At 60.3% G+C, this 11462-nt stretch overlaps 1 protein-coding gene across 1 annotated transcript; it reads left to right on the top strand.

The window, feature by feature from the left end:
- On the top strand, window positions 1–8285 carry LRG1 (leucine rich alpha-2-glycoprotein 1; the record flags this gene model as incomplete). Its single annotated transcript, XM_029083289.1, has 3 exons — window positions 1–21; window positions 1192–1203; window positions 6745–8285. Coding segments are annotated over 3 exons (1326 nt in total), but the record flags the coding sequence as incomplete, so codon positions are not given.
- Window positions 8286–11462: the final 3177 nt, after the last annotated feature.

Genomic DNA, 11462 nt, shown 5'->3' with positions numbered 1-11462 from the left:
GGGGTCTCAGTTACCTCACCCGTAAAATGGGGATTGAGACCGTGAGCCCCAAGTGGGACCACCTGATTCCCCTGTGTCTACCCCGGCGCTCGGAACGGCGCTCGGCACATAGCAAGCGCTTAACAGATACCGCCGTTGTTACGAGAGACGGTTCTGTAAAAAAATAAATGGTGGTATCTGTCAAGCGCTTACTATGTGCAAAGCACTGTCCTAAGCGCTGGGGGATACGAGGTAATCGGGTTGTCCCACATGGGGCTCACGGTTTTAATCCCCATTTTACGGATGAGGCGACTGAGGCACAGAGAAGTTAAGTGACTTGCCCAAAGTCACACAGCTGGCGAGTGGCGGAGCCGGGATTCGAACCCACGAACTCCGACTCCCAAGCGCGCGCTCTTTCCACACTTTCTTCTGTGTGTCCACAGAGGACGGAGAGCGGAGAGGAGGTGAAGGAAACAGCGTGGCCTAATGGAAAGAGCCTGGACCTGGGAGTCTGAAGATCATGGGTTCGAACCCCAGCTCTGCCACTTGCATCTGCCACAGCTGCGTGACCCTGGGTAAATCACTATACTTCTCTGTGCCTCGATCACCTTATCTGTAATGACGATAATAATAGCGTCGGTATTAGTCAAGCGCTTACTATGTGCAGAGCACTGCTCTAAGCGCTAGGATTGATACAGGGTAATGAGATTGTCCCACGTGAGGCTCACGGTCTTCATCCCCATTTTACAGATGAGGGAAATGAGGCCCAGAGAGGTGAAGTGACTCGCCCACAGTCACACAGCTGCCAAGGGGCAGAGCCGGGATCCGAAGCCACGACCTCCGACCCGCAAGCCCGGGCTCCTTCCACTGAGCCGCGCCGCTTCTCTAAAATAGGGATCGAGACTGGGAGGCCCACGCGGAACGGGGACCGTGTCCAACCCTATCTGCTTGGACGGTGCCCGGCACAAAGTAAGTGTTCAACAGATACCACGGTTATTAATTATTATACGGAGAGATTTTCTGGCCCCGGAGATGTCCCTGCGTCTCCTGGAGCTGGCTCCTAAGGAGGAGGGCTCCTTAGAATAGAAGCTGGGGGCCGAGGAGCCTTGAAAGTAGTCTCCGGCTTTGTCGGTACGATAAGAATGGAAGAATACGTTAGGCACAAACCGTGTGACAATCACCGAACTAAGCTCTGGGGTAAACACAACACAGTCATCTTCCCTCCCAAGCCCGGTCCTCTCCCAGACTTCCCTATCACCGTGGATGGCACGACCGTCCCCTCCCGTCTCTCGGGCCCGCGACCTCGGTGTCATCTTTGACTCGGCTCTCTCGTTCACCCCACGCGTCCGATCCGTTAGCGAGACCTGCCGGTCTCACCTCTACGATATCGCCAAGATCCGCCCTTTCCTCTCCACCCAGACGGCTACCTTACTGCTACGGGCTCTCGTTACATCCGTGTCAGCCTGCTCTCTGATCTCCCTTCCTCCTCTCTCGCCCCGCTCCGGTCTATTCTTCACTCCGCCGCCCGGCTCATCGTCCCGCAGAAACGCTCCGGGCACGTCACTCCCCTTCTTAAACAACTCCAGGGGTTGCCCATCGACCTCCGCTCCGAACAAAAACTCCTCACTCTGGGCTTCGAGGCTCTCCGTCACCTCGCCCCTTCCTACCTCTCCTCCCTTCTCTCTTTCCACCGCCCACCCCGCACGCTCCGCTCCTCCGCCGCCCGCCTCCTCGCCGTCCCCCGGTCTCGCCCATCCCGCCGCCGACCCCCGGGCCGCGTCCTCCCGCGGTCCCGGAACGCCCTCCCTCCTCGCCTCCGCCAAACTCATTCTCTTCCCCTCTTCGAAACCCTGCTTACAGCTCACCTCCTCCGGGAGGCCTTCCCAGACTGAGCTCCCCTTTTCCCTCTGCTCCCTCTACCCATCCCCTTCACCTCTCCGCAGCTAAACCCTCTTCTCCCCGCTTTCCCTCTCCTCCTCCCCCTCTCTCGTCCCACCCCCTCAGCACTGTACTCGTCCGCTCGACTGTATATACCTTCATCACCCCATTTATTTTCTTTATTTTGTTTAATGAGATGTACATCACCCTGATCCTATTTATTTGCCACTGTTTTAATGAGATGTTCTTCCCCTCGACTCTATTTACTGCCATTGTTCTCGTCCGCCCGTCTCCCCCGATTAGACCGTGAGCCCGTCAGAGGGCAGGGACCGTCTCTATCTGTTGCCGATTTGTCCATTCCAAGCGCTTAGTACAGTGCTCTGCACATAGTAAGCGCTCAATAAATGCTATCGAATGAATGAATGAATCAGGTCAGATACAGTCCCTGCTCCTCATGGGGCTCACCGTGTAAGTAGAAAAGAGAACAGATACGGAATCCCCATTTTACAGGTGAGGAGACCGAGACGCGGAGAGGTCGTTGACGTGCGCCCGAGGTCGCACAGCGGGTGGAACCCAGGTCCCCTGACTCCTAGTGCTCCTTAATAATAATAATAATAATAATAATGTTGGTATTTGTTAAGCGCTTACTATGTGCCGAGCACTGTTCTAAGCGCCGGGGTAGACACAGGGCAATCAGGTTGTCCCACGTGGGGCTCACAGTCTTAATCCCCATTTTACAGATGAGGGAACTGAGGCACCGAGAAGTTAAGTGACTTGCCCAAAGTCACACAGCTGACAAGTGGCCGAGCTGGGATTCGAACCCATGACCTCTGACTCCAAAGCCCGTGCTCCTTCCACTGAGCCACGCTGCTTCTCTGCTCCTTCCATCAGGGCGGCTGGGGGAGGTGGGAGGGAGAAGAGGGTCGGGTGGGGGTTTGGGGTGGTGGAGAAGCAGCGCGCCTCAGTGGAGAGAGCCCGGGCTTGGGAGTCAGAGGGCATGGGTTCGAATCCCGGCTCCGCCCCCTGTCAGCTGGGTGACTGTGGGCGAGTCACTTCACTTCTCTGGGCCTCAGTTCCCTCATCTGTCAAATGGGGATTAACTGTGAGCCTCCCGTGGGTCGACCTGATGACCCTGTCTCTCCCCCGGCGCTTAGAACAGTGCTCTGCACACAGTAAGCGCCGGACAAACACCAACATTATTTAATCTCCCGAACGCCTCGTAGCGTTCTGCATACGAGTGCCCGGTAAATATTTTGACTGGGGATCATTTCTACTAATTCTATCGTGCTCTCCCCAGATGGAGGGGAGGGAGAAGGGGAACCTTCCTTTCAGGTTGAAGATTGGAGGTCACGAAAGGAGGTTAAAGCCGCCTCCGTGCATTATACAGCGCGGCTCAGTGGAAAGAGCCCGGGCTTCGGAGTCAGAGGTCATGGGTTCGAATCCCGGCTCTGCCACTTGTCAGCTGTGGGACTGTGGGCGAGTCACTTCGCTTCTCTGGGCCTCAGTTCCCTCATCTGGAAAATGGGGATGAAGACCGTGAGCCCCACGTGGGGCAACCTGATTCCGCTGTGTCTACCCCAGCGCTTAGAACAGTGCTCTGCACATAGTAAGCGCTTAACAAATACCAACATTATTACTATCATCAGTACAGATAAGGTAATCGAGGCACATATTATAAGCCTGGAATTCCCTTCCCCTCCCGTGCTCAGTATCGGGACCCTTCCCCGGCCCCTCTCTGCGACGCCGTTTCGGAGGAATGAGTTCGAATTTATCCCAACGAGCTTTAACTCTGCCCTTCCCTCTGCCTGGCAAAATTATTTCTCCATCCTTATTGGCACCCCTGTGCCCAAAGCCCTCGCCAGCTGTTCCACTCCTGTCCCCGCCGTCTCCCCCATGTTTTGCCCCGAATGACCCGGCCACCTACATTGTTGATTAAAGAGAAACCATCAGGCGTGATCTCCCTCAAATCTCCCCGGCTTTCTCCTGCTTCTGGGCAGCGTGGCTCAGCGGAAAGAGCCCGGGTTTGGGAGTCAGAGGTCGTGGGTTCTAATCCCGGCTCCGCCGCTTGTCAGCTGTGTGACTTGGGGCAAGTCACTTCACTTCTCTGGGCCTCAGTTACCTCAACTCTAAAATGGGGATTAAAACCGTGAACCCCACGTGGGACAACCTTGCGTCTACCCCAGTGCTTAGAACGGTGCTTGGCACTTAGTAGGCGCTTAACAGATACCATTATTATTATTATTGTTGTTCTCCCCAGTCCCTCTCTCCTCCTGCCCCTTCTTCAACTCTTCCATCTTTCCCAGCGGTATCTCAAGAGGAGATCTTCCACCTTCTCTAAAAATCCAACCCCTCCATCTGCGCATCCGACCCCGCCCCTTCACGCCTTATCAAAACCCGGACCGCCTCCCTTCCTCCCTCCCTAACCGCCATCTTCAACTGTTCGCTGGCCACGGCTTCTCCCCCCGCCCCGCTCTCAGACATGCCCACGTCCTCCCCATCCTAAAAAAACCCTCCCTTGACCCACAGCTCCCTCCCTTTATCACCCCATCTCCTACCATTCCTCCCCAAACTCCTTGAGCGAGTGGTCTACACCAGCCGCCTCAAGTTCCTCTCCTCCAATTCTTCATTCAATTCACTCAATCTTATTTATTGAGGCTTACTGTGTGCAGGGCACCGTACTAAGCATTTGGAAGCCTAACAATAACCAGATACATTCCCCGCCCACAGCGTTGACTCCCTCCAATCTGGCCTCCGATCCTCCGCTCCACGGAAACCACCCTCTCCAAGTCACGGGTGATCTCCTTCTCGCCAGATCCGACGGCATCTACTCCGTCCTGATCCTCCTCGACCTCTCAGCTGCCTTCGCTGCCGTCGACCACCCTCTTCTCCCGGAAACATCATCCAACCTCGGCTTCACTGACACCGTTCTCTTCTGGTTCTCCTCCTATCTCTCTGGCCACCCGTTCTCAGTCTCTTTTTCGGGCTCCTCCTCTGCCTCCTACCCCCCTAACTGCGGGGGTCCCTCGAGGCTCGGTTCCGGCTCCCCTTCTAATCTCCATCTACACCCGCTCGTCTTCACTCCCCTGGCTTCAACTATCACCTCTAGGCAGAGGATTCCCAAATCTAGATCTCCAGGCCTGATCTCTCTCCGTCTCTGCGGTTTCTCACCTCCTCCCGCCTTCAAGACATCTCTACTTGGATGTCCTGGTGTCCCCTCAAATTAAACATGTCAGAAACAGAACTACTCGGCTACCCGCCGACTTTCTTTCCCTGTTCCTCCCCTGACTTTCCCATCACTCTAGACAGCACCACCGTCCTTCCCTACGCACAAGCCCAGAACCTTGGCGTCACTTTGACTCCTGTCCCTCGCTCTTCTAATGCCAACCTACTCACTGTACCTCGATCCCGTCCTGTCTCACTGCCTCCCTCTCTCCCACGTCCTGCCTCTGCCCTGCAATGCCCTCCCTTTCCACAACCGACAGAAAATTACTCTTCCAATGTCAAAGCCTTAGTGAAGGCCCCCCTCCTCCTAGAGGCCTTCCCCGATTAAGCCCTCTTTTCCTTTTCTTCCACTCCCTCTGCCATTTCCTGACTTCCTCCCTTTATTCATACCCCCTCCCGGTGCCAGAGCACTAATGAACCTATCCATAGTTAATTTATATCCATTAATGTCTGTCTTCCCGTCTAAATCTAAGCTCGTTACGGGCAGGGAACGTGTCTGTGATACTGGTGGGTTATACAGTCCCAAGCACTCAGTACGGTGCTCTGCACGTAGTAAAGCACTCAATAAATACAACTGGTTGATTGATTGATCGATTGATTGATTGGGAAGCCTAAGGCAGAGCCACAGCCCAGCACAGTCACACTTGTCTGGTTTTAAATCTCTTCTTCCTACCCCCTTTGGCCCTCACCCCGGGCCCTCGGTCTTCTTATGGCCAGCGGTGGGGATGTACGGCGGGAGGCAGCGTGGCCAAGCGGGCAGAGTCCAGGCCTGGGAGTCAAAAGGACCTCAGTTCTAACATCAGCTCCTCCACTTCTCTGCTGCGTGACCTGGGACAAGTCACTACACTTGTCCGCGCCTCGGTTACCTTCTCCGCCAAACGGGGACTGAGACCGTGAGCCCCGCGTGGGACGTGGACCGTGTCCGACCCGATTAGCTCGCATCTACCCCAGCATTTAGTTCGGCGCCTAGCGCATAGTAAGCACTTAACAAGTACCATTAAAAAACCCCAAATCCCTCCTTCCCGTGCCCCTCTGCCCCTGGATCGGCCTCGGGAGGAGGTGGCTTTTGCTGGGAAGGCCTCGAGGGACCCCCACAGTTAGGGGGGGGTAGGAGGCAGAGGAGGAGCCCGAAAAAGAGACTGAGAATCCCGTGCTTAGCGGCAGAGAGAGGCCGGGAGTGAGGGCGGCTTGACAGGACTCCTGCCTGGCATGGAGCTGATCTTTCCCGTCCCTCTGAAGCCCCTGAGCGGCTCCAGAAGGACTGGGGTCGAGGCCGGGGCAGGGGAGCGCCGGGCCCAGGCGGGAGCCGAGGCCAGGGCGGAAGTCGGGGCCGGGGCAGCGCGGCGGAGGGTGGCCGGGCAGAAGCAGGGGTAGGGGCAGGGTCAGCCTAGGGCCGGGCAGGAGGCAGGGCTGGGCGGGGAGATCCGGACTCTGGACGGCGGATGGGGGCGGGGGCTCGGGACGGCTTGTTTGGCCTCCCAGGTCAGAGTTCCCTCTGTCCGTTTGGCTTGGCACCCAGAAGCCCCGGAGGTGACCACTTGCCCGCCCCCACCCCCCGACCGGCCCCAGACCCCGTCCAGCTCCCGCCCCTCCTCTTTCCGTAACCGCCCCCCGCCCCGGTCCCCCATCTCCCCCTCTCCCAATTCCCCCCCACCCCCATCACTCCCGCCCTCTGCGGCCTCCCCACCCCCCCCGGGCGAGGCCGCTATAAGAAGGCCCCGTGGCGGCCCCGGGCGTCCGAGCGGGTGCGAAGCGAATCCCGGGAGTGGGACCATGTCCGCCGGTCGTCGCAGGTACCCGGGGGTGGCGGGGAGGCCGGGGGAGGGAAAGGGGGCAGGGGTCGGGCCGGAGGGTGCCCGCAGGGTCCGCGTGGCTCCCCGCAACTCCTCTCGCCCCTGCGGCCCGCCGCCGCTGGCCCTGGCCCTGGCCTTGGCCCTGGCCCTGGCGCCGACCCCGACGCCGGCCCCGGCGCCGCCCCCGGCCCCGGCCCCGACCCCGATCCCGCCGGCGCCCCCGGAGAACGGCTGCCCCCAGGGCTGCCGCTGCGCGTCGTCGCCCAACGCCAGCTCGGTGGTGTGCCAGGCCCCGGGGGGCGCCCCGCCCGCCCGGCTGCCCGCCGCCACCACGCACCTGTCCCTGGAGTGGGCCAACGTGTCGGCGGTGGACGAGGACCTGCTCCGCGGGCTGCCGGGCCTCCGCGAGCTGCACCTGGCGGGCAACGGGCTGCGGGCCCTGGGCGCGGGGCTCCTGGCCCCCGCGCCCGGCCTGCGGGTCCTCGACCTCAGCCACAACGCCCTGGCCCGCCTGCCCGCCGGCCTCTTCGCCACGGCGGGGGCCCTGAGCCACCTGGCGCTCAAGGGGAACCGGCTGTCCGCCCTGCCGCCCGGCTGGCAGGAGGGCCTCGGGGGCCTCGGCTGGCTCGACCTGGCGGAGAACCGGCTGCGGGAGCTGCCCTCCGCCGCCTTCCGCAACCTCAGCCGCCTCCACACCCTGGACCTGTCGCACAACGTCCTGCGCCGCCTGCCCCCGGGCCTGCTGGACGGCCTGGCCCGGCTGGAGCGGCTGGACCTGTCCGGGAACCGGCTGCGGACCCTGGCGGAGGACACCTTCGCCCCCGTGCCCGGCCTGCGCTTCCTCTTCCTGCGGGGCAACGGGCTGGCCGACCTGCCGGCCGGGCTGCTGGGGCCCCTCGGGGGCCTGGACACGCTGGACCTGGCCGACAACTCCCTGACCTGGCTGGCTCCGGGCCTGCTGGACGCGGCCCCGCGGCTGGGAGAGGAGTTCGGCCAGGGCCTCGACCTCTCCGGCAACCCCTGGCACTGCGGAGAGGCCCTGGCCGGGCTCCACGCCTGGATTCGCCAACACCGCCGCCGCATGTTTGCCGTCAAGGACACCCTCTGTGCCAGCCCCCAGGTCCTCGAGGGCAAACCGCTGGCTGAAGTGGCCACGGCCACCTGAACCCGCCCGGGGGGAGGGTCTCCAGCGGACCCCGACCTCCCCGCCGCACACGCGCGCTCTCCCCAGTCGGGCACAGCCACTAGGCAACCCCCCGACGCGCACCCACCCACCGGCGCAGCCTTATCAAATCGGCGGGGAAAGTAGGAAACACGGTAGAAGTGGCCCCCGGGGGGGGGGGGGGGTTCGGTTCACCGGCTGCGGAAGGAGGGAAATCACAAGTTCGATTAAAGAATCGACAAGACGCCACACGGCTCGACTCCGATCGGCCTCCCTGGTTGGAGCCCAAACCGGGGTGTGGGGAGGGAGGGCCCGGGGGGCCTCGGTTACTGAATTGCAAATCTCCCCTCTTTAAGGAGAAGGGCGCGAGTCATTTCTTTCTTTCGTACTACCCACGCGCTGAGCACAGTGTGTCCCACCCCGTGGGTGCCGAATCGATGCTATCCCGGGTGGGGAAAGGAGGCCCTAAAAGAGTGGCCCGGCGGACGGAGCCCGGGCCTGGCAGTCGGGAGGACCTGGGCTCCAAATCCTGAATCCGCCGCCCGTCTGCCGCGTGACCCTGGGCAAGTCGCTTAACTTCTCTGTGCCTCCATCACCTCATCTGTAAAATGGGGATCGAGGCTGGGAGGGCCCAAACGGGACCTGGACTGTCTTGAATCAACCGCAGCGCTTAATACGGTGCCTGGCACACCGTACGGGATTAACAAATACCACAGAAAAAGCTTCTTTCCCCCCTAAATCTTAACCGCGAGTCCAAGTCGGGGTGGGGGAGGTGGATACGTGAAGCCCGGGATTCGGAGGCCGGAGGTGGGCTTGAGGTTAGGTTTTTTGGGGTCGGGGTTAAGAGTCATCTTGAACGCCTCCCTCTTTTAACCCTCGTATTTAGCCTGCCGCCGGATCTTGCCAGTTCTTTCTCCACAATACCGTTTGGATCCACCCCTCCCGCTCCACCTAAAGGGCTACCATCCCGGTTCAAGCTTTTCTCATCTCTCCTTAGCGTACTCTCTCGCTTCTTCACCGGGGGCCCTGCTTCCCAGCCTCTGTCCCTCTTCAGTCGACACTTGGCAGCCCCGATCATCTTCCAGTAACACCTTTCCGCGCCGGCCTCGTCCCTCCTTTAGGCCTCCGCTACCTACCCAGTTTCCCTCCCCCTTAAATAAATTCCCGACCGTTGGCTTTAAGGCATCCCACCCCCCGACACACGCACACCCCCAGCTCTCTCCTCCTTACATTTTGGGTCTAGTAACTCACCACTCTCCAGTCCACGCTGACACCGATAGCCTGGTCTTCCCTAGGACTCGATCCCCCTCTGCCACGGCTGAGCCTAGATCCGCTGCCGGAAGGAGGAACCTTATGAAACGGTGCTCCGGTAAAATTTTAAAAAAAGAAAAATCAACCCACCACTGCGTGGGGTTGTCCCTGTGTGAACGCTCAAGGACGGGGGGGGGGCCTCTTGACTGGAGACCCCGAGGCAGCGTCCTTGCTCGACTCTCACTTTTCAGAGCACCCATCGCGCCGTAAGGGCGAGAGGCCCATCAGCCCCACGAACTCCTCCTAACCTACCCCGTCAGGGGCGAGTCACCCTCTCTCCTGTCGATTTCATGGCTTAGCTCGTTAAGAGCGCCTGCCTAGCAAACGGGAGGGCCTGGCTGGCCACTAGACGTGAAAGAGAGGATCAATAAATTACCTACCAGGAGCCCAATTTGCGAAGCGCACACCTGCGGGAAAACACACCTCCCGATACAGCCATTGGAACAGAACCTCGCTGTATCTCGGGGCATGTTCGGTCGCGTGGCTTTCCAAGCTCCTAACAGAGTACACCGTACCAAACGAGCACACGAGAAATATCACAGCCACTACTCCTACAACGTCCGCATTCCCCGTCGGCCCCGTGACCTTCCTTCCACGTCCTCATTATTAACAACGTCCCCAATTAGGCGTTCCCCGGTATCCACTTCCACCATTATCCTTATCCCCATTGTGTCCCACTGAATCTCCCCGATTCATTCGATCCCTTATCCGTTTTTCCTTTCATCCGTGTTCCATTCATTCGTGCATTCATTCAGTCGTATTCGGTGAGCCCTCACTGTGCGCGGAGCGCCGTGCTACGCGCTCGGGAGCGTACGACGACGAACGGAAACGTTCCCTGTCCACAGTGAGCTCACGGTCTACAGGGGTGTTCCCTTCCGTCCTGATTATCCGCAGTGTTATCTATCTCTGAGATCCCTCCTCCCAACTTCTGCTTCTCCACCGACACCACTCCCGTCCTCACTTTTATTCTGCTCTCACAGTCAGTCTTGGGCTAAATCTTGCCGACGCTGGCAAAAAAACCTCTCGATCTATCCATCGGTGGAATTTATTGAAGACTCGCTGCGCGCAGAGCGATGTACTACCAAATACTCCTTGGGAGGGACGGTACAGGTAAAGGACGTCATCCCCGCCTTCGAGGCGCTCGCAGTCTGGCGAGGGAGCTAGTCACAAAATTAGAAGTGCTTTTGGAAAGAGCACCTGCCTGGGAGACGGAGGACCTGGGGTCCAATCCGCGATCTGCCACTTGTCTGCCACTCTGAATACGTCCCCGACTTCTCTTGTGCCACGATTAGCTCATCCGTGAAACGGGGATAAAACCCTCCCCCCTCCGACTCGGACTGTGAGCCCCATGCGGGACGGGCACTGTGTCCACACAAGTTACCACGCGGCTGCCCGGGTGCTTAGAACAGTGTCTGGCACCTAGTGACAGATACCATAAAGAAGTGTGTAATTAAGAGAGGAGAGGTGCAGTGACAGTTGGGGGATCTGACCCCGGGAGAAGAGCGATTCCTTCGGGCAGGCTTTCGGGAGGGGATGTCTCTCCTCTCCTCAAGCCCCTCCCGTGCCCCTTCCACCGAGCCACGCTGCTTCTGAGCGCGGCCCGTCCGTCGGACGCCTCCTCTCCGCCGAGCCCCGTCCCGAGGGCCGGGCCGCAGCGGGGCCGGACGGTCGGGTGCTCGTCGTACGGTGGGGGGGGGGGGGGGGGGGACCGGGGCCCGGGCCGCGAGGCCACCGTGCCCGGGGTGTCCCGGTCGGGCACACCGGGACCTGCCATCTTGGGTTCGCTTCCAGCGCGTGGCCAGGGTCTAGGGCTTAAGTGCCGCCAGCGTCGGACTCCACGGCGCCCGGGGCCCCGGTTCCCACCTCCTCGGGGCCAGGTGCTGGGAGGCAGGCAGGGTGGGGGGCACCGGGGAGGGCCGGGCTGAGCTCTACCCACCGCTTGACTCCAGCATCCGTGGAGCGGGGGAGAAAGGGGAGAAGGGGCCGCGGAGCCAGGGCTACCATCCCTGAGGAGAGGGGGCAGGGGACGGCCCAAGCTCTCCACATAATAGCCCCGCCACTCCCGCACCCCCACTCCACCCTCACCTCATCTCGGCCACCTGCCCTTGTCCCGGACC

The sequence above is a fragment of the Ornithorhynchus anatinus genome, chromosome 2, assembly GCF_004115215.2.
Source record: "Ornithorhynchus anatinus isolate Pmale09 chromosome 2, mOrnAna1.pri.v4, whole genome shotgun sequence".
NCBI lineage: Eukaryota > Metazoa > Chordata > Mammalia > Monotremata > Ornithorhynchidae > Ornithorhynchus > Ornithorhynchus anatinus.
This window is presented reverse-complemented; position numbering and strand designations above follow the sequence as displayed.